Genomic DNA, 27746 nt, shown 5'->3' with positions numbered 1-27746 from the left:
CAAGCACTACTGACAGGATAGTCAGGTCTGTTGTGCCAGGCAAATAACACAAGTAGTCAGTTCTCATCGTAACTCCGCGCTCCTGGAATGGAAAGTCACTAAAGTAACTAATGTCAGTGCGCTGGGTTGGCGCCTATATAGGTACTGCTCACATTATTTCCGGCGCGGATGCCACTGACACAGGGCTAAACAACGGTGGGCAGGGGTACTGCCCGAAAATTTACCAGATCCAGTCTTGAGGCCTGGGGATATTCTAATGTAAGGAATCTGCGGCTGTATAATGTCTCTACCAGATAAGGTGTTATGGGAGGTAAGTAACTTGATCTTCAGTACCTTTGGGCAGGGAGTCCAAGCGAAATTGACACCTTAGGTAAATGTGTGTTCTTTTCTGCTTTATTGACTTTTTACTCTTTGAATGCTGTGTGCCGTTTGGGTCGATATACAAAATGCCTTGTGGGATATGGCGAGCAATGTTTTGCCAACTTCATGAGTTCTTTTGCACAGATTTTGAATGAGGTTCAGGATGCAGCCAAGTATGTCAAGTGAACCACCCTTAGTATTGTGTACAGCGTGGCCTGTGCTGTGAACACCAATGTGGTTTTCCAACAATACGCCTGGATTAGAACATCTTCATTTTCTAGGGATTTCTATACTTCTTTGATGTGCATGTCCTTAAAAGGTCACGTTTTTTCTGGGGGAAAAAGCAGATTCCTTGCTGGAGTACTTCAGAGAGAAATTCGACTGTGGCCTCTTTCCCTGGCTTAACAGTATCCCCACCATTACAGGAAATGTGGGTGCTCTTCCAGACTCTACCCTAATGACAGAGGCAGCCCTCAAAGCCAACTTAGCAGCCTGCTTAGCCCATTTGCGGACCCAAGAGCTGCATTAGTTTCTCCCTAGACCAGTCATTTGGGGCCTGTAGGGAGCAGAGTGAGCCTCATTCATCCATCTTGCATCAGACAGTGGGTCTTTCAAGTTGGTAATGCTCCTCCTCTCTTATCCCTGCCAATTCCTCCAGTTGCACGGAGATATTGGCTTTTCTCACCAAGGGTGTGATTGTGTCTGTAATAGAGATAGAGATGGGCACAGCTGTTAATCCTGTTACTTCCTGTTCCCTAAGAACAGGGGTGTGAGCCCTATCTTGGACCTTAGGCTGCTAAATATTTTCTTTAGGAATGACAGGCACAAAATGATGCTTTTGGCCCACGTTCTGTCAACCTTGAAGCCCGGAGATTAGATGGTGTACTTGGACTCGCAGGACATGTACTTTTATGTACTGAACCCACAGTGCCACTGGTGATACTTCCTGTTTGCGGTAATGGTGGAGCATTATCAATTCACCATCCTTCCATTCAGTGTTACCTCACCCATGTGTTCACAAAGGTGGTGTCGGTGATCGCAGTCTATTTTACCATTTTAGGAGCACATGTATACTAGTACCTCTCCACAGCCTGCCTTGGACAACCTAGAGGCTTCTGTTTCAAGGCTGTCTACCATGGCTTTTTATTCAACGTTGGATCTAATTCATGATGCCCGTCCTGGACACAGGGACTCAGATGGCTGCATTCCTTTGAGCACACCTTCATCTCAACATTCTTAGTGGTAGCTGCCAGTTTGCCAGTTACTGCAGTAGGTCCCTCAGCAAGGATTCACCTGGCTGGCACTGCCTGGGTCTTTCCCCAGTACCACTGTGGTGTTGGAGGCCCTCTGAAGGTTGAATAAGTCTTTCTTCTCCTTGACCCCCTTGTGTTAAATCTGTTTGACACATATATTGTGTTGTCATCTCCTAGTATCATAAATGTGTCAAGCATAGGCCCCCAGATCTGCAATCTTGGCTGTTATAAGTGCCGCAGGTGTCACTGGTCACGTGGGGTCACAATAACCTAGGAGAGCTATATTTTTTAGGGTCATTACCTTTTTTACAACTGCTCCCCAAAACCTTTTTTACTCCCTCCTTTATTTTGTTGCAACACAGGACAGTTGCAGTTAGTCATGGCTCCTACTTCAGCGGTGCCCTTCCACCTCACCTCCTGTTGGACTATGCTCTGTATTCTCATGCCCAATTTGTGCTGTGGCTTTTTTTAATGAGCTGAAGCACAATACCAGACGCCATCTTGCGTCTCGGCAGGCATGGAAGTTGAGTCTGTTGCTGCTGCTGCTGCTGCTACTACAGTCAAAGCAGGGTGCAATGGAGTGTTTTACCCAGACCATTTAGGGCTCTATCGGTTCCAGGTCATGAGGGTGCTCCCTATTCCACCCCGAAAGCAGCTTCAATGTAAGAGCTACACCAAATTCTGATACAATCATGTCCTTCTGGGAGCCCAGCAAATTCTGCCCTACTGATGGTGGTGAACTTCATAGTTGTATGTAACAATAGGTTGAGAGAATGACTCATGTCCTTGTGCCTCATGCATACGAATGCTTTGCAGTGCCACTAGGGAAAGATAGGCTTATGTTTTTCAAGGCACTCAAGTTAGAAGACCTCTTCCAGGTGATCAACAAAGATGACGCTGATTCATTGTCCCTCCTGCAATGTTGAGCTGTAGCCCAGTTATTGTAAGGAGTAGAAAAAGAACCACAAGAAGGGCAAAAAAGAATACAGTAGTCGGGTTTCCACAATCCAAGTTCTCCGTATTGCAGTTCTTTAAGACATGGTATCTCTTCAGGCCAGAGGCTCCAACACTCCTTTGCAAGATGGCATATCTCCTTTGGATCTCTTCTCTACACCGGGGATCTCCAAATGCCCAAGTTATGCAAACAGATGGTGGTTTCTCAGGCCCCAAGTGGAAGCATTTTTAATTCCTTGGTTGGGGATATTTGTGAAATCTGATAGAGACTTCTAGGTGCAGATTGCTTACGTTTGAATTTCCCAGGTGTCAGGCAGGATCCGGAAAGTTTTGCTGACAATACCCCTTGCGCACAATGTCGGGTGGCTCTATTCGGCTCCAAGTGATGTCGTCAGGATCGGTAGCCTTGGTTATGATGTCGCAGGGCCTATATAGGTGCCACCCAGGCGCGCGTATGTCAGTTGTTTTTTTCCAGTGACAGTTAAGCAAAGATCCGGGAAGAGCTACCCTCTGCCGCTTTTTGGCAGGCTTTGTTTGTCGAAATGTTTGAAATTTGACTTTGTGTGCGAGGGATGTCTTCGAGGAAAACAGGTTTCAAACCATGCAGGACTTGTTACCGCATGATGTCGATTACCGTTTTCCACCGTGTATGTCTTGTCTCGAGGGCGACCACGATACGAAGTTGTGTTCAGACTGTCAGGCGTTGGACCCAAAGACTTTGAGGGAGCGAGCGATGAAGTTGCTCGCATCCCGGCAGTCAAAACCGCCAAGCAAGACTCCGAGGAGGTCACGCTCCCAGAGACCTAAGTTCTCTTTCTCCCATTCGAGGTCCTCGGGACACTCGGGGAAGAGGCACAAGAAGACGAAGAAGTCCAAGCAGACTTCGACTTCACTTCAACTGGCGTCTGTCGTCGAGAAAGGTAAGGAGCACCGACGCTCTAGGCATGGTTCCGCAGAGCCAGAGTCGACTTCGCTCCTCCCCCTCTTTCCAGGAACCAGAGCAACTCCCACTCAAATAAGAGTTTTATGAGGCCATGCGCCACGTATTTGAGCAGAACTGCTCTGCTGGCGAGTCTTCGGGCCCGCGGGGTCGAAAGGAGCCCCATTGGGTTAGACACTGTCGGCTCTGGCCACAATGCCGATGGGGCTTCAGTGATCCAATCCCGGATGAGGTTCACCACCGGTCATTCCAACGCGACCTTCCCTGGCATCGAACCCAAAGTCGGTGCCTGTGACATCGTCGATGCCCGTCTGTACTAGCTCAATCCTCATACCCTGCGACAGGTAGCCAGAACGGCGTCAATCTATGCCGATTCCAACGTCAACAGAACCTAGGTATAGGTTCTATGTCGTCGCCTGATCACTTTGAAGATGTGCTAGGCTCAGGAGAGGAATGGGAGAGGTCTGGGGACCCTCTTGAGAACCAGGATATCTCTGAGAAGAATTTGGACTGGTATGGAGAACTTGGGGAGGCCAGTGGTCTGGGTACTTCCCCAGATACTGGCATGCTCTCTCCTCCTACAGTGGCTACGGAGGAGGGGGTGTCCAATCCCATGGTGGTAAAGAGGGCAGCTGAGGTCCTTGAACTAGAGTTGTCCTCGGTGCAGGTCAGGCTAATCGTTTGACTGAGGTGCTTTATCCGGAGGCTTCCACTTCTGAACCCCTGTTGCCCTTTAATGATGCACTTATGGACGTCCTTCTAGGAACTTGGTCCAAACCTAGCACAGGGGCTCCTGTGAATTGGACGATTGCAATCCGCCATCTCCCAGCTCTGGGTGACCCAAAGTTCCTCAGCCAACACCCCACCCCAGAGAGTTTGGTGGCGTAGACCTCTACGTCCCAAGGCGCATTCTCTTCCACCCCTCCGGATGAAGAATCCAAGAGGCTGGATTCACTTGGGAAGAGGATGTTTTTTTTCTCCAGCCTGGCATTGCGGTTGGTGAATACTGCATGCTTATTGGGACGTTTCTCCAATTCCCTTTGGGAGATAGTTGTTCAGGTGCTGTCACAAGTGCAGGGGAAGGCCCAGCCTGTGCTCTCGCAAGCTGTCAAAGACGGGAAGGATGCAGCAAAATTCGCCATACGCTGTGGGTTAGATGTGACCGATTCGCTTGGCAGATCAATTTCAACTACAGTGGCCCTGAGACGCCTTGCCTGGCTTCATACCACTGGCTTCTCTGGCGATTTCCAAGCCAATTTGTTGGAAATGCCCTTTGATGGGACCTGCATTTTTTGGAAAAAGGCAGACCCGGCCCTGGTCAGGTTAATGGACTCTCGTGCTATGGCCAGATCCTTGGGCCTTTCCTCTACTCTTCGTGGTCAGTCTTCCTTTCTCCCCTTTCGTGTCAACGGAAGGGGTTGCCAGCCGCGTCAGCCCTATCCCAGCCACCATCCCGCAAAGACTGCCCAAGCTATGGTTAGATGTGGATGCTGTGCATTCTGATCTCAGAATGGAGGCCAGAAGTTGTCTACCACACTGCCCCCAGCAACCTCCATGCACTCCTGATTCTGCGAGACCACACTACTCCAGTTGGTGGGAGTATTTGTCATCGTCTCCCCCACTGGAGATCCATAAAATCGGACAAGTGGGACTTGCAGGTCGTCCAGGAGGGCTCTTCTCTACCTTTCCTTTCTTTTCCTCCTACTATTCTGCCACGTCAGGAATGACTGACGAAGGATCATTTAAAGTTGCTTCGAGAGGAAGTTACAGCTCTTTTGGCGAAGGAAGCATCTGTGTGTTTTGGGCCCGTGCTCACTGCGCCACTGGATTCAAGCTAGCCTGGCTGATGAAGGGTGTTACTCAGAAACCAGTCCCAGGATGCTTGTTTCTGTTTCAGGAAAAACCTGGCTTGGCAGTTCAGCTGGACTGTTCCCATGAGACACAGGGTCAAGACTGATTTTCATATAGCTGGGTCTGAACTGAGGTGGCTAAGTGAGCTAAATAATGATGATGGATTCAACCCATATCTTTGACTGGGGGTGAGTGTCTGAAAAGTTTCAGCGCTCCGTCCATCATCTTGTGTTAGCTATAGAAAGGGTCCCAGTTTCAGAAGCTGTTATTCACGCTACTTTCTGATTCCAAAGAAGAACAAGGGGCTACGACCCATTTTAGATCTTCAGAAAGCCAATCTCTTCCTCAAAAAGGAGAAATTCAAAATGCTCACTCCGGCTCAGGTCTTGTCTGCCCTAGACCAGGAAGACTGGATGGTAGCGTTGGACCTGCAGGATGTGTATTTCCACATTCCCATCTTGCCGGGCCTCAGGCGTTACCTGCCGTTCAAAGTAGGCAGCCAGCACTTTCAACTTACTGTGCTCCCCTTCGGCCTTACCAGTGCTCCTCAGGTGTTCACCAAGGTGATGGTCACAGCAAATCTGCGCAGGTTAGGGGGCCGATCTTCCCCTACCTCGATGACTGGCTGTTGAAGGCATCCTCCTCCCAGGCAGTCGTCTCCCACTTTCAGACTACGGCGAACCTCCTGCATTCGCTGGGGTTCTCTATAAACGTGCCGAAGTCACACCTGACTCCTTCTCAGACGCTCCCTTTCATCAGAGCTATTCTGGACACACTGCAGTTTTGGGCTTATCCTCCCGAGCAGGAGGTCCAGTATATTCAGGCTAGGATTCCGATATTTCAGCCTCTTTCCTGGATTTCGGTGAGACTGACTCTGAGGCTGTTGGGTCTCATGGCCTCCTGCATCTGTTGGTAAGACACGTAAGATGGGGAATGGCGAATGCAGGCTCTGCAGCGGGACTTGAAGTTCCAATGGGCACAGCATTAGGGAAATCTCACCTACATGGTTCAGATCTCGGAAGGAACTGCGAAAGATCGGCAGTGGTGGTTAGGCAAACCGCGATTGGGTCAGTGGCAGACTGCTCTCCCTTCCCCAACCAGATATCACAGTTGTGACAGATTCGTCACTTCAGGGATGGGGCGGCCATCTGGTATAGATGACGATCATGGCACACTGGTTTATATTTTTTATAATTTATTGGAGCGCTGAGCAATTCGGTTGGCATTGAAAGCATTTCTTTCCTCTGTCAAGGGGAAGCTAGTTCAGGTGTTCACGGACAACTCCACTGCCAGGTGGTCTTGCAACAAGAAGGGCGGGGTGTGGTTGTGGACCCTTTGTCAAGAGGCCTTGCGTCGCTGGACATGGCTGGAACAACAGGGTGTAACCCTGGTGGTTCAACACATGGCCGGTTCTTTGGAGGCCGGGGTGGACAACCTCAGCTGTTGATGTCTAGCGGATCACGAGGGGCGTCTACAGTCAGAGGTGGCGGAAGGTCTCTTTCAGCAGTGGGGAGAACCTTGATTAGATTTGTTTGCCTCCGTAGAGAATGCCCAGTGTCAGTAGTACTGCGCCCTAGAGTTTCCAAGGCGGCTATCCTTCCGGTGGATCTTCTGTCGCAGCAGCAGGGGAGGGTTCTTCACCAGAACCTGTCAACTGTGCACCTCCATGCGTGGAGACAGTTGATAGCTTTTTACCTTCCTCCTAAAGTCTGTAACGTTATTCTGGTGGTCAGATAGCTCTCCACTAAGACGATATACACCTGCTTTGGCAGAAATTTGTATTATACTATACAGAAAGGTGCATTGACCCGCTTTCTGCTCCTATTTCTAATGTCCTAGTATTTATTCTAACTCTTGCCCGGCAGGGCTCTGCCTTGGGAACTCCCAAGGGTTACCTTTCTGCTCTGTCAGCTTTTTTGCTTCTGCCAGACCAACCCTTTCTCTTCAAGTATCCTATTGTAAATAGACTTCTAAAGGCGCTGGCTCACTTATTTCCCCCGACACCCTTTATTATGCCACAGTTGGACCTTAATTTGGTCCTCACCTACCTGATGATGGCTCCTTTTGAGCCTTTGCACAATTGTCCCCTCCGGCTGTTGACCATCTTAGTGGCGATTATATCGGCCCGGAGTGTGAGTGGGTTGCAGGCATTATCCAGCTCTCCTCCTTATTTTATGTCCTTTCCGTACAAGGCGGTGCTTCCCACCTGGGCATCTTTTTTGCCAAAGGTTGTAACCCATTTCCATCTGGGTCAGTCCATCACGGTACCCACCTTCTTTGCTCCCCCACATCCCTCTAAGGAGGAGGAGCGTCTCCAACATTTGGACTCAAAAAGAGCATTGTCGTTCTACCTTGATCACACAAAAGGCTTCCGGTGGATGACCAACTCTTTGTGGGGTATGTGGGAGCAAAGAAGGGAAGGAAAGTGCAGAAAAGCACTATCTCTTGCTGAGTCGTACTCTGCATCAAAATCTGTTATGCCTTGGCGAAGAAGCAGCCCCCTGAGGGATTAAGGGCCCATTCCACCAGGGTAAAGGCTGTGACTACGGCCTTGGCTCGGGTGTCCCAGTCCAAGACATCTGTCAAGCAGCGACGTGGGCCTTTTTGCTCATGTTCACAAAACATTACTGCCTTGATGTTCAAGTGCGCAGGGACAGACATTTTGCCCGTTAAGTGCTGCAAGACTTAGTCTAGGATGTTAGTCCGCAATCCACCGCCTTGATGGTATGGCTCAGGTATCTGATTCAAAGGTAAGGAGCCTGCAGCTAGTAGTCTCTATCAGATGAACAAGTTACTTACCTTTGGTAACGCTTCATCTAGTAGAGACTATCTAGCGACAGATTCCTTACAGCCCCACCCATGCCTCCCCGCTATGCAGAGTGATATTGTAGGCCTAGAGTTGTTCCCCTTTTCAGGGCGCTAGTTTTGCACACAACTACGTCAGTTACTTCATGGCTCTGCGCTTCTGGCATGGAAAGTAAGAAAAGTTCTGACGTCCGCGCTCCTGGGTGGCGTCTATATAGGCACTGCAATGTCATAACGGAATCTACCGACGACGTCACGCGGAGCCGAATGTAGCCACCCAACGCCTGCGCAAGGGGTTTTGTTCAGCAAAAGTTTCCGGATCCAGCCTGACGCCTGGGAAATTCAAGGGTAAGGAATCTGCAGCTAAATAGTCTCTACCTGATAATGCGTTACCAAAGATAAGTAACTTGTTCTTCTTCCCCCAGGATACTTCCAGTGCCAAGTGTTCTGTGGAAGTTAAAAAAAAATGTTACTAATCCTCCTAGTGTGCACAAGGGTTTTGTGATATACAGAGCTATGGGATTTATCAATAGAAACTCCAATTCAATTAAATTTGGACCTGTAACTTCTCATTCAGAATCAAGGTCAGGTGTTACATCAGAACACAGCCACTCTTCACCTGACTGCCTGGCTGTCGCGGGCCTAGAGTTTGGTTTCCTAAACATTCCACCACAATGTAAAAAGATTATACAGGTGGCTATAGCAAAACCTGCTCTTTAAAATGAAAACGTTTTTAATTTTGCACTTCATCTCAGAAAATTGACAGTTCGATACATTCACTTTTGAGATACTACCCTACCTCCTTCATCGGCAAAGCCTGGCTTGAGATAGTCTTCGATCAGGCTGCATCTGCCCTCTATATATCCACATACCTCAGAACGTTCACCACACCATCTTTGTTCTTGTTATTAAGGAATTTATGAGAGGTCTTTTTCACATCTACCACCCCTCTACCATAGCCAGTGTGGGGGCTCAGTACAATACTTGGAGCACTTATCAGAGAACCTTTTAAGGCTATACACAAGGCATCTACATACATGGCATGCAATACAGCTTTCTTATTTGCGATAAAATAGACAAGAAACATGCACAAAACACAAGCTTTTTCTGAAAATCCGTGCTGTCGAACATTTGACAAGAACAAGGTGAATGTCATTGAATACAAAGTTCATACCAAGGTATCATCATCATTCCCTTGAAAAGATTCATTTACCAAATTTTTTCCACAACCGCATATGGCTGCAAGTGAGTCTCTTCACTCTTTGGAGTTTAAACATTGTTTAGATTTTAGTTTTGTTACCACAAAGCATGTTTGCAAGACTGATCAACTATTTGTGTTGTATGCAAGCTCTAACAAAGGATCCCTTTTAGCGAAGGAAGGTACAGCCTGCTGGATCACTGCATGTATCTCATTCTGCCTCATCAAAGGTGGGTGCACTTTCATACATAGAGCAGAGCCCATTCCGCAAGGCGCATGGCTGCCACAACTGCATTGTTCGCTGGAGTGCTCTTAATGGACATTTGCAAAGAGGCAACCTTGTCCTCAACCCATACCATTACCCAGCATTACTGTGTAGATGTCCAGTCAAAAGCTGAAACAACAGTAGAACAGAAGGTGCTACCTTTTACATTAAGGTAAGCCTATTCTCCTCCTTTACGGTATGGCTAATATAATTCACTGCTTATGTAATGTAAATTCAAGAATGTGAATTTCCCAACGCCAGGCTGGGAAGCATCTGTTTTCAATGTTAATAGAGCAGTATTTCACAATAGCAACAAACAGGGAACATTGTCATACAGTCCAAATAGTCCACCCACCTCATTTTATGATTCGAAGTCCTGCCAGCCAGGTGGAGGGGCCCAGAGCTCGAACCCTCCTCAGAGGTAAACATTCTCAGAATATCTTAGGTTGTATCATGAGGTTCTAAGTAGCCTCATGAATGACGAAGAGGGTGGGCAAATATGTACCTATGAAAGATCCATTGTTGGAGAAGAAAAGTTACTTAATGTAACCACTGTTCTCCTGCATTGCTTGTTTTCAAGACCTAAAAAAAGTCTCCTCGAGATTATTAATACTTACAAATTCGTACAGTGCCAACACCACTTTAATTAAAAAGCCCAGGACATGGACAGTGTAATAGAACAGTGGAAGATTGGTGCACCACTCCAGGGCACAGAACAGGTTCCGAACCTTGGCTTTACCAAGGACAAGAATAGACCTCAGTGCAGATTAAAATGCATGTCATTTGCAGTTGAGTCACTCAGCGCAAGGATACATGTCCATACAGAATGCCGGGTCCATTCCTGTCTCAACCCAAGGTACATCTAATGGGTGGAATGGTGAAATGTTTCCGACTCAATCTGAACATGTGATCTTACGGTGTACAGAGATTTCTGCAGCTAGAGCATTACCCCACTTTGAAATTTAACCATCACTAACGATAAAATACTATACCTCACACCCAACCTTCTAATGCAGTGTCACTTTTTATGATGACGGTAGGGGTAGTTCTCCATATTGGCTATCTAGATGGGTCGAGTACCAAACTTAAAAAAATAGAAATGAACAAAAACCTTGACCTGCATGTGCCTTTTGACAGCAGGATGCACTGATGGCATCAGTTCCTGGCAGGTTCTCTAGTGCTGCCTCTGATGACAATGATAGTGATGGGTATGGACTACAAGTTTCAGAGGAAAGTGGGAAAAAGTGTAAATGTGTTAAACATTTATTAGACAATGTATCTATGTCAATTCCTGTTATTCTGCCACCTTTAACGGCTTGACATGTAACTAACATGCAGCACTGTGTTCAGCTCATCGAACGACTTGGGCCCTCATGAGTGGGATGGAATAACCCTCTATATTTCATGGCCCCAGAACTATCTTTGCTGAAAGAGGGTCGAGAAATAACAGGAGCAGCACTATTGTTTGGAATAAATCCAGTAATCAGTGTTTTCATGCCTTTCCCCCTGCAGTTTCACACAACGATTTCAGTGGTTTTTTTGGGTTAATTATCTGTGTGAGACACCACAACTCATAGGTCTGAAGGGCCTGCTAACTCCCATAACTCCCATTAGGGTGTACTTGGAAAGAAAACCATACCCAGACACCTTCAGAATGGAGTTTTTTCGCTCTTTTGAGACTCCAAGGAGAATGAGATAGGGTGGTTTTGTATGGGTAATTCTGAAGAAATCAGCAGAGCTGAAAAGTTTGTTTGGCGGTTGAGACAAGTTTTAAGGCCAGGGAAAATATTTGACGTATGTTGAGGTTGATTATGATTCAAGGATCGTGGCACCATCCAAATGAAGGTGGGTTGAGGGGTATGATATAGGTCAGAATCCTTGCTGAAGAATATATTTTTTTATATTTTGTTTACAGGGAGTAGAGTTTTCCTGGGAAGGAGTGCCAGCCTTGGAACTGAAAGGGTTTACCTTTGACCCTGTGAAAGGCTCTGTTGAAGCCGGACAGAGAAAATCCATCAGCCTGTCCTGGTCACCGCCTTCTGGACATGACGTAAGTTACTGCTTTTAAAAAAGTGTAAGCTTGGAACTTAGGAGGTCCTTGGTTTCAATCCTTTTCAAACGCATCTCCAGGGAGAAGGAGCAGCTGCAACAATTGAGAAAATGTGTATATTAGGCTGCCACCAAGTTTATTGGGGTAACAGAGCCAAGTCATTGATCTGGCTTCGTCCTAAGAGCCAGTGTGTGAGCCGAGCCATTGAAAGGACTATCAAATCTGGTAGACATGTTTTCACTTTCTTGTCTACAACTGCAAGTTCTTTGTAAGTATGTAATATTTTATACCTTCTGTTTTAGTGTTAACAGCAGCTCTCCTTTGGGCGGTCCACTAGCTGGTCTTTGGCTTTTGCTTCATTTGGGCTCTAGAGTTGAACAGGAGCCACAACTTTAGCCCAGGCCTACCACAGCTCATCCAGCGTTATAATAATGGAATATCCAGTGTAACTCTTGGAGGGATGGATCCATCCTACTTTTTCTGTATGTCTACAAAAGGTCGTGGTACATACAATTAACATGAATTGAACTATTTCACAGTCAGTGTTTATTCTGAAAACTTAGCTTCTGATGGATGCTTCTGATTGTAGATGCAAAAAGAACAATTGATGAACAGAATGCAGAACAATGTCATACATTCACCCCAGTACAGAGATCTAGGCCTAAATCCATCGTGTTTTTGCTCACCATGCTATTCCAGGTTGGACCCAGCCATATGCAAATCAGTCTTGACCATGCGCCCAATGGGAACAGTCCAGATCGAACTGCCACGCCAGGTCCTTCCTGGACTGGAAACAAGCATCCTAGGACCAGTTTCGGGCTTTCAGCCCTCATCAGCCAGGATAGCTTGATTCGGTCCATCAATTGTTACTTTTGCATACGTCGCCCTAAGTGGGAAGGGTGTGCCCAGACATGGGTCCCGTGCTCACTACACCACTGGATTCAAGCTAGCCTGGCTGATGAAGGGTGATGCCCTGAAACCGTCCCAGGATGCTTGTTTTTGGTCCAGGGAGGAACGGGCTTGGCAGTTCGGGCTGGACTGTTCCCACAAGGAACAGGGTCAAGACTGATTTGCATAAGGCTGGGATCAAACTGGGGTGGCGTGGTGAGCAAAGAAATGATGTATTTAACCCAGATCCTTGTGACTGGGGGTAAATGTTTGCATTGTCCAGCATTCCGTATGAATACCTCCAGGCACCAAACTGAATCCAGAGAATTTCCGGAGCATTCCTTTGCATGCCGGTAGGTGGCATCATGTGATTCTACGTCGACTCAATTTGCCCTAGAAGTAATGTCAGTGCCACACATAATCATCACAATTGCGCCATCATGTCAGTTCCTTTCTGCGTCTTTGATAGCTGTTATGGAGCCCACTCCCTCAATTTTTCTGTCATTCACTATATTTTTTGTCAAAGTTTCTACTGTGTGCAAGGGATTATAAACACCCACCCTCTAAAAGACACCATGATCTAACCCATGCAGGGACTGTCCCAAACAGATGTCAGTGGCAGACGTCGCCCTAAGTGGGAAGGGTGTGCCCAGACGTGGGTCCCATGCTCACTACACCACTGTATTCAAGCTAGCCTGGCTGATGAAGGGTGATGCCCTGAAACGGTCCCAGGATGCTTGTTTTCGGTCCAGGGAGGACCAGGCTTGGCAGTTCGGGCTGGACTGTTCCCACAAGGAACAGGGTCAAGACTGATTTGTATAAGGCTGGGTCCAAACTGGGGTGGCGTGGTGAGCAAAAGAATTATGTATTTAACCCAGATCCTTGTGACTGGGGGTAAATGTTTGCATTGTCCAGCATTCCGTATGAATACCTCAAGGCACCAAACTGAATCCAGAGAATTTCCGGAGCATTCATTTGCATGCCGGTAGGTGGCATCATGTGACTCTACGTCGACTCAATTTGCCCTAGAAGTAATGTCAGTGCCACACATAATCATCACAATTGCGCCATCATGTCAGTTCCTTTCTGCGTCTTTGATAGCTGTTCTGGAGCCCACTCCCTCAATTTTTCTGTCATTCAGTATATTTTTTGTCAAAGTTTCTACTGTGTGCAAGGGATTATAAACACCCACCCTCTAAAAGACACCATGATCTAACCCATGCAGGGACTGTCCCAAACAGATGTCAGTGGCAGACACCCACCAGGCATGTCTCTGGTGCCTGTGTTCATCGCACGACTCCAAGTCTTGTGGTGGCTACATCAAGGTGAATCCCAAGGTGGGTTGAGACTGTGAAAGCAATCTCTACATCGCCGAACTCCGCCAGAAGGCATATAAGGGTCAGTCCCATTTGAGGATGTGGATACCTTCCCGATTCTGAGTCTGTTCTCTAGAGAGGTTCTCTATACATCCAAAGTGAAGAAAAAACACAAAAAGATAAGGTGCACCTTCCCCTCCTCAGCCACTCTCCTCAAGAGAAGTCGCATGCTCTTCAAGGTGACTCTCACTTCCTGTCTTGGTCTCCTACCACAGACCCAATTCCACAATTTATCCCAATCCACCCCAAATTCCTGGGCCCACCAGTGACACTGCAACAAGTTGAGGGCTTCAAGAAGGCTATGTTGTGTCTCTTTGGCACCCTTCCAGTTCCCTATGTCACGTCTACGGGCCCTAAGGATCCATTCTGATGAAAACATCAAACCGCTGATTAGAATATCTTGAGGCGCCTGAATAGATCAGAATTTCGTAGCAGTGCTCCAGCACATTAGCAGATGACGTGATTTTTCTTCATGTTTATTTATTTATTTATTTTGTATTTATTTATTTAAAAGAATTTTATATAGAGCTGGCTAGACCCGAAGGTATCAGAGCGCTTTACATGAGAATCAACAATGTAACAGAACAAAACAAATTACACAATACATCAAAAAATAAGCGATACAATTAGGAGGGGAGAGAAAGGAGAGAGAGAAGTAGTGGAGGGGCAGGGAGGTGAGAAAGGGAGGATAAGGGAAGAGACAATAAGGAGAGACGAAAAGAAGTCTGACTAAAGACCGACTGGGTAGGTAACGACCAAGGAGGGAATCCACGGCCCATCTCCCCTATAGCTAAACCAGGTAGCTCCATTGGGCGTCAGACAAAATAGTTCAGTCTCAATACATTGAGAGAGGAGAGAAGGAGAGACATAACTAGAGGGAGGAGACGTCAGGAGAGACGAAGGGAAGTGCAACAATGTGGTTCAACAATATAACAGAAAAAGATCGACGATTACAAATTACATCAGACAATTAGCAATACATTAGGAGAGGAGAAAAAGTAGAGAGGAAAGTAGTGGGGGGTAGGGGAGGTGAGAAAGTAAGGATAAGGGAAGAGACAACCGTAGAGACGAAAGGAAGTCTGTCTGAAGACCGACTGGGTATGTGACGACCAAGGAGGGAATCCATGGCCCATCTCCCCTATAGCTAAACCAGGTAGCTCCATCGGGCATCAGACAAATTAGTTCGGTCTCAAGTGTCGAGGGAAGAGGTTCACTGAGAAACAGGGTGGGGACAAGGGGCAGATGATGGGAGAGGACAGAAGCTGGAAAGAGTAGGAGCGGAGAGGGTAGAGGGTTGGGGGAAGAGAGAGGGGGAAGATGAGGTCAGGAGAGACGCGGGAGCGTTTGCCCGAAGTCCGGCTAGGTAGGTGATAGTCAAAGGAGGGAGTCCAAAGTTAATCTCCCCTATGGTTCGGGAGGTAGCTCCACCCGGCATCATACAAAGGTAGCTTTAGAGTTGAGGCCACAGAGTTGAGACAACAGAGTGTAGTGACGCAGGCTCCCGTCTCCGCCCACTGGAGTGAGCACTGTTGTTATGTCGTCTTCTTCACTTTACTGTGGCACCCCTTAGGCTGTCCCGTGTCCAAGGCGGTTTCAGTTTCACTTTTCCTCCCAGCTGCCTGTGAGGGTGTTCTTTTCTATTGCTGCCTCCGTCACCACTCCTTCAAATCCCAAAATGTTGGACTCTAAGTCTGTGTGGTTTAGTGTTTTGAGTGAGACTGGTGTCACTTTGTTCGGCCGGGTGTCAGCTCCACGGGTCAGCTCCATGGGGCCCAGAAGCGAAAGCTCCGCGCCAGCGCATCTGCAGGTAGACTCCCCAGGGGGTCGCGTGTGCCGAAGGGTATGGAAGAGGAGGACTCCCCGTCCCAGAGTCAACCGTTATTCTGGCAGCAGCGTTATGGCTAACAGAGCGGCCAAATCGACATATCTCCCACTCAGACATGCTCTCCCTGGGGGCTCAGGCATTTACTTGCAGGGAAGGAAGATGCTTGGGTGACGCGCCGCCATGAAGAGGCCTCACGGGCACCATGTCAGATGGTGTGAAAAATGGCAAGAGCGAGGTGTAGTGTGTGGAGTAGACAAGAGCAAGTTTTTTTAACCCAATGTTCAGTAGAAACGATTCACACAAAGCACAGCCTCCATTTCCAGATCTTTGGTAGTTTTAAACCAGACGTGCAAAGGCTGAGGATATGGATATACTACCTCAGAAATGAGACTTAGCTGCTGCGTTTGCAAGCAGAAACTCGGAATCAAGTCAATCTTAATGAATGGTTACCATCCATGGCAACATATACTAAATGTACCCAAAAATATTCCATTATTGGACCTACTAAGCTAAGTTTCTGGCTCGAGGTGATGCCTCAAAAACATCACAAGAATAAATAGGTGGTGGGATTGTCTCTACTAAGAGAATGTATTCTTTACCCTTTTTAGGCCCTACAGGATCTTCCAGCGCCAGGACACTCTTCGGAGTAGCCGTGCGCTATAGAAATCCACTATATAACATATATAACATACACACTCTTGTTTTAGTGGCTTTCGCTTTGAAACCAGTCAGTAATACAGCTTAATAAGTAATCGGATCACAGAAAGACAGGAAAAGAGACTGCACGTCTTCATTGCTTCATGCTAACAGTGGGTAATGGAACAGATTAAGTGCATCCTCCTTTTGAAATTCACAGCACTTCGACCACTCAATACATCTACTCTTCACACTCTTGCAATATAGTCGTTCCTCACAACAGGCTACAATGACAGCCTAGTTACAAACCTTGGTCCAATTTGCTGGAGGTGCGAACAAGTCCTGGAAGAACTCAGATGATACTCTGGCAGTGCTGAAAGTGACAGAGTGAAGCCATAAGAGCAACACCCCTGTGCTCTTACATCAGTTCCTTGCTTTCCCTGCATTTGAACCCTGATTTAGAGTGATGCTTCCGATTTTGTCAGTCATCTGACGAGTCCAAAAAACTTTTAACAGTGAGCAATGGAACAATGTACCCTCTGAAAACTACAGAATTCAAGCCATGCCAGGACTGCAGGAAGCAGATATTATGCAAGGGCACAATGATAAGAATCACTCCCCCCCCCAATGTCTCCTGTGTCAGAACCAATCCCAAAACTAGCCCATATCCACATTGAGTTCCTGTGCCTTCTTTAAACCCACAGAAAATAGCAGCCTACAAAGAGGCCATGATTTTTGGTGAGATTTGGTTTCCCTCTAGTACGCCATCTGGTGTGCAGACAGAGTATCAAGTTTAAAATATCGAGTTGCATAAATATCGAGTCAGAAATATTGTGGTTCAGAAATATTGACAGCTAGAATATTGTGGTCAAGAATATCAACTTAAGGAAAGTATTATTGACTTTAAAAATATTGAAGTGTTTAAAACCGTTTTCAAAAATATAGTTAAAAATATCTATTTTTTTAATTAGTGTTATGAATTTTAGTACATGTTTTAACTGTATGTGATTTATGGTTTTGTATAAGAATTGTTTGTATTTTTAAAATATGTGTTACATTTTTAATAGTTATCAATTTTTTTTTTATTTGAATTTTGCTTTTTTAATTCCATAACGGGTTGTGGTCTTATAGGGGGATCGGGTGGAAATGAATTGATTATTTTTATTTATTCCTATTTGTTTACATGAGATTTTATAGTGTTAAATGTGTAAAGTGATTTATTATTAATTAATTAATACTTTGTTGGTAATTAATAATAATTATTTAATTTGTAATTAATTATGGTAATTGTGTATTTAATTTTAGGTGTGATTTTTTGGTGTCTATAGGTGTAAAGAGTGGAAAGTACTTTATTTGTAATTGATGAATTAATAATTGGTTGTTAATTCATTTTATTTAATTAATTATGGTAATTGTGTAATTAATTTCAGGTGTGTAATTTGGGGTTTATAGGGATAAAGAGTTTTAAATAGTTTATTTATTTTTGATTAATAATTATTGGTTAATTGATATTAATTAAATTAATTAAACATTTATTATGGCAATTTTGTAATTACTTTTAAGTGTGTGTTGGGGTGTTTATAGGGGCAATGGATGGGAAGCAATTTGTGTTTACTTAATATATGGTTGTTAATGTTAAATATTTGATATTCATTTTGGTAATTGTTTATTTTTCCTTTTAAAGAGGTAAAGGATGGTATTAAATGAATTTTAGTTACTTTATAATTAGTTGTTAATAGTAATAGTTTTAAATTTAAAAATAAGTTTTAATTGTGTTTTATTATATTATAATTGTATTTAGGTGTGTGGTATGTTCATTATATTGTTAAAGTGTGTGTAGTTAATTAATGTTTATTAGTTTTTTTTAATTGGTTATTAATTATGTTAATTATGGAAGTACATTTACTTTAAAATGTTGAAGTGTGTTGTTATTGGTGTGGTGTTATAGCATAGGAAATAAAATAATTACATTTATGTATTAATTAATTTTTTTGTTTATAAATATTTTCTAGTTTAAAAGAATTAAAAAAAATGTATTTATTACTTAATTGTATGTAATATTTGTAGGTACTTATTACGTTATTTCTATTATAATATGTTTTATTTTGATATATTTATTACATATTTTTGTTTTAATTTAAAATATTATAATAAAAAAAAAATAATGTTTAATATATGTTTTTATTTACTGTTGGACTGTGAATAGTCACTTTTGCCTCTCCGCTATCCAGCACTTTCCCTACTGTTACACTCACTGTGGTGGGAATAATTATTTTTACTCCTCTGCTATCCAGCACTTTCCCTACTGTTGCACTCGCTGGAGTGGGAATAGTTATTTTTACCCCTCCACTATCCAACACTTTTCCTACTGTTGCACTCACTGTATTGTGAAATGTAAGTTTAAATATTTTTTAATATTTTAATGTTTTAATTTTGTATAGATTTAGTTTTTTTAAAATATTTTAAAACCTTTGATATATATATCTTTTTATATAGTTTTAAACATTTAACATACATTAAAAATAATAGTTTATTCATTGTTTTAAAGTAAATATATATGTATAAATAATCACGTTTGTGTGTTTATCTTTTTTATTACGTTTATTTGTTATATTTTATTAAAATGTATATTACATTTTTTTATTTTGTTAAAATTAAATTTAATATTTAATATATTTATTATATATTATTTTATTTTATTTTCATATAAAAGTCGATATTTTATACATCTATATTTTTTACATCGATTTATTTTTGTGTCTATATTTTTTAGTCGATATTTTCTACATCGATGTTTATTACATCGATGTGTCAGTGACCAACGCCATCTTGCCAAACAGGCCTGCAAGGGTCTGCAGTCTGACTTCCACAAGCGGGTCTACCCTTGATGCCATCTCCTCCCTCTGGACTTGCTACCAGGCCTATACTGACTCCAGTTCCGGCTTCTACTCCGGCATCATGATCTACGCTTGATCTTTCCTCAGTAATGCTAAATCCTTCTTCTTTTGATGGATACTTCATGCTGCTGATTCTTCACCTTTCGATTATACACCATTGCAAGTCCTCCTGAGGTGGAGGGTTTGGGTAGTGGACTCAGACTAAAAAGACCTGCAGAACCAAGTGGGCAAAGTGACCTTCCTGCTTACCCTGGCATTCGTGTTTTGTGAACGGATGCCTATGTTGCAGTCTGGCTGTTGTCTAGCACAGGTTCCCCTCATGCCAATGGTACTGCAGTGGTATTGGCCCTGATGCAATGGGGTTGCAGGCCTTCAGTGGGTTGCCTCTGAGTAGGCTTCTGGTCATCCATACTGCCTGTCCAAGAATCCTACACCAGAGAGCCCACCTGTTCAAACTTCAGCAACCGAGGTCAATCCATATTCCTTCTCGACCAATCTTCCAGATAGGGAATCAAAAATAGTTGATGCTTTCGTAAAGAGTATTTTCTTTGGCTAGTATAATCCCTAGATCATTCTAGTTTGTCTCATGAGTAGGTACACCATGCATTGTGGGATATGGCCAGTGACATCTTGCCAGCTATCCTGGAGGACATCAGGGCCCCCCTAGCCTAAATGATACATGATAGTCAGGATGCAGCTAAGTATGTGCTTGTGGCTGGCTTGGCCCCTACAGACTGGATCGGCAGAGCTGATAGCACTAGAATCCAAAATCTTTGTTTACAGTATTCACCAAAACTAATCCTGGTGTGCTCTTGGGAGAAAGGCTTATTCTGCTCCAGAACAATTTAAGGATATTAACTTCGTGTCACAGTGTGTTCTCTGAAGCTGTTGATACCCACTAAACAATTTTCCCTCCAACACAGAAAATTTCAGAGGCTACTTCCATACCAATGTGACTTTCTTAGGAGCACTCTGAAATGCTAAAGCAGAAGGACAGTCTGCTTTTGTCCACAGTGCCTTCGACCAAGTATTACTTCCAAGTTCAGTAGAAAGATCCTTTCTGATAAATATGTTTCTACGTGCAGATTACTCACCTTTTGAATATCTCAATGCACCAGCTTGGACCGGAAGCTTTTCGATAGCTCTCCCAAGAAGGAGACATCACTGGAGCCATAAAGCATCCACGTTGGCGTAATGATGTCAGTTCCCTTTTTTCGACATGTTAAGGAACTCTTCAACTCTTGCGATCAGATCTTTCAATTTCCAAGGTTTTTTTTCAAGTAAAATCGGTTTTGGTGCAGTTTTCTTGCATCATTTTGCCGCTGAGGAAGTCAGATTTCAAACTATGTCAAGATTGTGAGGGTCAGATGTCCATCATCAACGCTCAGAAAATCTGTCTTCGAGGCCTGGGACCTGACCATGACATTCTGGTGGGCCTACAGGCCCCATGAGTCCCCTGACCTACTCTTTTGGATGCATTCCGGTGCCATACCAGCAAGCACCCTTCTTGTTATTTATGCTGCTGGCCCAGTTTACTGGCCGACTCCTGTACTCACAACTCTGGCACAGCAAACAACAGCTCCTCAACTGCTTCTGCCATCATCCTCAAAGGATTTTCACTGGTGCAACAACCGACGCCACCGCTACTGTCAACATCACCGGCGCCCCTCCCTTCACCCATCGAACCACTGGTGCCTCAACCTTCACAGCCAGGGTTTCATCATCCCAGATAGAGGCGCAGTGATTGCAAGAAGAGGAGTGTTTCTTCTTTGGAGAAGTTGACTCCCAGGGACATACTGGAAATGAAGGTGACCAGCTTCAAACAAACCTGGACTTTGAGGGCTTGAAGGAAGAGAGCAGTCTGGATATGATCTAAAACCTCAGTCCCTTGTAGGTCTTCCACCTCCAGAGGTCCCTTCATATCACTCAATGGAGCGCAAGGCAGCTAAAATGTTGGGCTTACTACTCCTGACCACACAATTGAAGGCTAAAATTTTGACTGAGGTTTAACACTCCATCTAGAAAACCTCAGAACATCTGCTATCCATTATTGAAGCCTTGACCATTGTGCCATTTTTTCCTGCTGGAGCTGCCCCCATGCCCCCACTTGCTTGTTCCCGCTCCTGCCTCCCAGCTGCGTTTCCCACCCTGTTCCAAAGGCAAGCCCGTCTGTGCCCATCCGTGACCAGACCGTGACTAGCACCAGGGACCCTGGTTCTCTGACCACCCACCGCTAAGACTTAGCTGCCCGCCACACACTCAACCCCACAAGGAACAACAAGTGCTAGCTCTCTACGCGGAACACCGTCCACATCCAGTTCTCCAGACAAAAACCATCACCAACCTCTGCACCCCACGGCCACCATCCTTCCGCCAGATGCCAGCGCACTCGAACCCTTGAGGTGCACCCTCCTCAACGTACGCTCCCTGCACATACACACAGTAGAGATCTGGGACCTCCTCGAAACCCTCTCACCAGACGTCGCCTTCTTCACGCAAGCCTGGACCAACTCCACCTCTGCCCCCGACATCAGAACCGCCATCCTCAACGTATACAAGATCCAGAGGAAGGACCGCCCCAACCATCCAGGAGGAGGACTCGCCATCACGCAAAATAATTCCCTCCTTCTCACCACCTCCACCACAAACTACTCCCCGCCCTCATGGAACAGTTCCATTTCCAGGTCCTGACCAGCCCCAGATCGACCCTATGCAGCACCCTCGCCTACAGGGCTCCCGGACCACAAACCACGTTCACCACAACCATCATTGACCTCATCGCGCCCCACGCCATCACCTCCATGGACTACATACTGACTTGTAGACCTCAACTTCCACCTCAAAAACCTCAGCGACCCCAGCTCCACCGCCCTCCTGGACAAACTCGCCAACATTGGACTAAAACAGCACTCCTACCCACGAAGCAGGACACACCCTTGACCCCATCTTCGCAGAAGGGAACGTCTACTTCAGCCACACCACGCAAGCACCATGGATGGGCCACCACTGCGTACACTTCTCCTTCGATAAAGCCACCGCTCACAAACCTACACCACACCCTCCACAAAGGAACTGGAGCAAGATCACTGAGGAGCACCTCAACTCCACCCTCAACCATGATCCCCCTCCCATCACGACCAATGTCAACTCTGCAGCCAACGAACTACACAGTTGGATCACCAACTGCGCAGACTAGTTTGCCCGCCCCCGCAATTCTGACAGACAGTGCCCCATGAAAGCCACCTGGTTATCAACTGAGCTCCGAGAATCCAGACGCACCTGAAGACGTCCCAAGAAATTATGGAGAAACGGCAAAACCTTGGACGACTGTAACACCTACAAGAATGCCATGACCAAATACCATCAATGCATCAGATCCATCAAAAGGACTTTTTATCCAGAACAAAATCCTCACCAACCCAAGCAACTTGAAGGAACTCTTCAGCATCATCCAGGAATTCACCAAACCTCCAGCGAAACCTCGGACGTCACACCTACCCTGGACCTCTGCAACAAACTCACCTCCTTGTTCCATCTCAAAATCAAGTCCCTCTATGACAACTTCAATGAACAGACACTAGACACCGAAACCACAACTACCTCCAGCAGTGCCAGACAGCCTACCATCTCTGCCTGGACCCCAATCACCACCGAAGACACTGCCACGATCATGAAGAGCATCCATTCAGGAGCCCCCACGGACCCTTGCCTCCCGCACATCTTCCACAGAGCCGCTGCCACCATAGCACCCAAGCAACGACACACCATCAATGCCAGCTTCGAATCCGGCACATTCCGCGATGACTGGAAACGCGCAGAAGTCAAGCCCCTCCTCAAGAAGTCCTCTGCAGACCCAATGGACCTAAAAAACTACAGACCCATCTCTCTCCTCCCCTTCGCAGCTAAAGTCACAGAGAAGATCAACAACAGCCAGCGAACTTCATCGAAGAAACTCCATCCTCGACCTTTCCCAATCCAGATTCCGCAGCAATCACAGCACCGTGACCACCCTCCTCACCGCCACAGATGACATCTGCACTCTCCTCGACCACAGCCATACAGCGGCCCTCATCCTACTAGACCTCTCTGCATCCTTTCATACCGTCTCCCACCGCACTCTCACCGTTAGACTACACAAAGCTTGCATACAGGGAACCCCCCTCGACTGGATCCGCTCTTTCCTTACTGGCCGAACCCAAATAATCAGATTCCCGCCTTTCATCTCCGAACCCAAGAGATCAACAGCGGAGTACCCCAAGGATCGTCACTCAGCTCCATGCTCTTTAACATCTACATGGTCCCCCTCGCCACCATCGTCAGACAATATGGACTCAGCATAGTATCCTACACCGACGACATCCAGCTCATCCTCTCCCTCACAAAGTATTCCCCACACTACCAGACTCAGCTTCCAGAATGAATGAAAGACATTGCATCCTGGATGAGCAGCAGCTGTCTGAAACTCAACTTGGAAAAGACAGTACTCCTCGTCCTCGGACCCACCCCCTCAGCATAGGACAACACGTGGTGGCCCTCCACCCTTGGCAACCCCCCACTCCCACAGGCCACGGCATCATACTCAACTCCTCCCTCACCATGACCTGTCAGATAAACACCGTCTCCTCCATGTGCTTCAACACCCTCCGCATCCTTTGCAAGACCTTCAATTGGACCCCTCCGAATTCAGAAAGACCGTCACCCACACACTCATAACAAACAGACTGGCTTTTTTGTTTAAAAACATGATGTTTACAGACTCAGTGTACAACAATTATCAGTAAAAAATCATTTTATTCATACAAAATTATTTAAAATGACCATTGTAGGATCTGTGATGCTTCTTAGAAAGCCATATATGAGGCAATTACATCACAACATTACCGACAATAATAATGATAAATGCATACAACAAACAAAGCCATATATCTTACACATATGGTCCATATAGGCATGAAGTGACCTGATAACAATGTTATGAAAGTAATGATAAACAAATAGTAAATAAAAAAATCGAAATGTACAATTGTTTGGCTTTTAATTTAATAATGGATCTTCATAGTATCTGCGCGCATTTCGGCGAACAGAGTGCCTTCATCAGGAAAGTTACAATAAATCCTATGCCAAGACCACATAAGATGGTGGTCCAAAAATGTATATCATACATGTACTTTATAACGGAAATGTTATTAAGTAGCTTGCTATTTAAGTAAGGAAGCACTAGAACTGGTCAAGCTATGATCCAGGTAACACCCCAAGAGTAGACATATACCCGAAAATGAAACGGCAACTTTAATGGTATTTCGTCTGTGTGTTGATATGGAACTTGAAGCGGTAATTCGAAATAAAGGATGGCTATATGAATCCGCAATTTAGAGTTACGCATAACTCAATGTTTCCAAACCATGCCAGATAAATCAGTACTGGACTGAGGAGTTCCACTACTCAATGGATTAACATCAAACGTTCAAATGGAAGACTTCCATTTGAACATTTGATGTTAACCCATTGAGTTGCTGTTTAATTTTCTGGTATAAACTGACGGACATCATTTGGCAACCCACAAGTAGAATGCCCATCCCAAGGCAGTGCAAGGCATCTTTGTCCAGTGGGGTTCTAAATGTGTTCGCTACTATCGAGAATGTGCAGTGTCAACAATTTGGCTCATTGGCATTTCCTCCAAAGCATTCTTTAGAACATGCATTCTGGCTGGATTGGAATGAAAGACTCCTGTAGACTTTTCCGCCGAACCTTCTCCTGCCTCAAGTTCTGAGGAAGATCATGACAGACTGGGCGGAGGTCATCTGGACTGCCCCGCAGTGAGCCAGGAGAGTGTGGTAATAAAGCAGGGCCCAGCAGCCCGGTCACCACAACCTACAACTGAATGCAGGGATATTGAGCAGTGGCAATTGAATGCGTTTGACTTGTCGACGGAGGTGGTTGATATCAACAATGTGGCCAGCTGCCCTTCCACAAATTCTAGATACAGTGGGGGCTGAGGCAAATCTGTTGCTTGTGTGGCCCGAAACTCTGACCATCTGCAGATTTCCTACCAAAGGTTGTGACTCCTTTCAACATGGGACTGTCATTTACTTTACCATTGTTTTTCGCTCGGCTTTCCTACCAAAAATCCTGACTTCTTTCCATGTAGGACAATCATTCTCTTTACTATTGTTTTTCACGCCGCCTGATTCCACTAAAAGACAGGAGTGACACCATCAACTGGACTCCATTGCCTAAGTTAAGAAACATCCTGTTTAGTTGGAGCAGTCTATTTGATACATTAGTTGTAGATGTCCTTCAGTAATATAAGACTAGGACAGTCATGGCCAAAGAGGTGTGCTCTATCCACAATTCTTCCTGAAAGCTCCGCTCCACATCCCTCTCCCTTGCCCACATATCCTGTATCCACTACAGCAGAAGTGGAGGATGCTTCTTCTCCTACCTTGGGGCCAAGACATCCCTCTGTAGTGACAGACATCCTCCTCTATTCTGGAATTCCGAAGGTTACGGAAGACATGGCTGTTCGACTAAGCCCCACGAGCCCTCGGTGCCTGATACACCTTCACCCCCTGGTGATTAGTTGAGCTATGTAAATCCATTGATTGATTGATCTATACACTACTTGTCAGACAGATTACTTTTTTTCCAATCTACTAAGGCCTACCAGTCCTTCAAGGGTAATTTGTTTCTTTGTCCATAGTCCTCACGTAGTATTTTATCTTTGGTCCCTTCATACAAAGTGAGAGACTTCATGTGGATCAGCTGCAGCCTCGGCTACAGCCAGAAATGTACTAGTGCCTTCCGATGCATCAAGTGTCAACTCGTCTTGCACCTCTGAAGGTGCACATGTGGAATCAAGTCTTTCTCTCACTTACCGCCGTTGGTTTCGGATTATTCTGAACTCCATACTGTCTCTTCGATTTCCCAAAGTATCTGTGCACTACCATTACCAACAAGTTCTTGTTGTTCTTGGTCAGCATCCCCATAACATCTAGTGAGGGTTATGGGGCTTCTGGTTATTGGCCATAGAGTGAGCCCCTGCACTGCAAGAGATGAGGTCTGCTCCTAATTCTTAGAGGTGAGCAGTTTTATTTTTCGACTCTACATTAGGCGGATGCAAATCTTTGGGCATTTCGATCCATTTTTGCTGGCTTCACTTGTGTTGGCCAAGATGTTTAAAATAGGAAAAATACCCTGCGGTACAAGTATTCCCCTTTCCACACAGTGGCACAGTAAGGAATGTGACAAACAAAAAGAAACTTGTGCGCTCTAACACTTTTCAAGGGGTGGGCAATGCAAATGCATTAATGGTAATGGCATATATATTTATAGTTTAACACTGAAAGCAAGTGTGCCACAGTGACGCAGTTATTTAGAGCAAGGTTACTAATAAATGCACATTCACACATTTGTACACTGCAACGGTCATATTAGAGTTCAGTACCACAGTTCAGGACAATCAACATGAGAAAAACACTTCTCATTCCCTCACAGACTGCAGGTATCAAACATCTTACACAGATTTGACCTAACTGTACAAATTAAACCTTTTCATCCTGGTTTTGGTGGCATACTTTTTGTTAAAACTAACACACTTGAAATAAATGCCAGGGTATAAACAATATCGGTAAATGCCCAGAAGTACTGTTCTATTTATTACCATTGTTGATGATTCTCCTCAGCAAACTCAGCCATGGTATTAAATAGAATATTACAGCATGTCTGTGTGTGTGTGTGGGTGTGGGTGTGGGTGTGTGTGTGTGTGTGTTTGAGTGTGTCTATCTGTGTGTCTGTGTGTCAGAATGAATCATGGGGCCGCAGGCTTGGAATTTTACAAACTTGTAAGTGGCACAGCAGTTTTGTTAATCAAACAGAACAAGTTGCTTTCTGGGTCCCACTGGAGGACTTGAAATATGGATATAAAAATACTGTTACAAAGCAGAACCCACTGAAGAATAGAATTGACTTAAACACACTACAGATTCCCGCATGCTTTGGGAGTAAAACTCACCTGTGAGGCCCTCCGAAGGGCAATAGAATTCATCAGCATGCAGATAAAGGTGGGTTTGAGAGCATCTGCGAGTTTTCAGAACTGCCTATGATTAAGGAGCTTGGGGCTCCGAAACGCGTCAGGCACATAAATTGATTAGAAATACAAAATGCTGGTTTCCCTCTAAATAAAGAATTTGGAGAATTAATTGTTGCTGAGTGTGTCCTCATTTCAGGACAAAGTGGAAAACATATATATACATTTTATATATCATATATATATATATATATATATATATATATACATTTATCTATGTGTATATATATATATATATATATATATATATACATATATATATATATATACACACACACACATATACTTTGGCTGACGCCGTTACACAATTGTGGCCATTGTGAGAAAGCCGTTTTCTATGTCTAACATAAAATGTCTGCTGT

General features: G+C 45.1%; 1 protein-coding gene across 1 annotated transcript in view; it reads left to right on the top strand.

Annotated features, from left to right (window-relative positions):
• The window catches only part of CFAP74 (cilia and flagella associated protein 74), a 1328338-nt gene that overhangs the window by 1251841 nt on the left and 48751 nt on the right, over nt 1-27746 (top strand). Inside the window, exon 39 of the mRNA XM_078642456.1 lies at nt 11542-11676. Within this exon, the coding sequence (XP_078498582.1) occupies nt 11542-11676 (135 nt within the window). The remainder of the gene's footprint in view (nt 1-11541; nt 11677-27746) is intronic.

The sequence above is a fragment of the Lissotriton helveticus genome, chromosome 5_1 (genome assembly GCF_964261635.1).
Source record: "Lissotriton helveticus chromosome 5_1, aLisHel1.1, whole genome shotgun sequence".
Lineage (NCBI taxonomy): Eukaryota > Metazoa > Chordata > Amphibia > Caudata > Salamandridae > Lissotriton > Lissotriton helveticus.
This window is presented reverse-complemented; position numbering and strand designations above follow the sequence as displayed.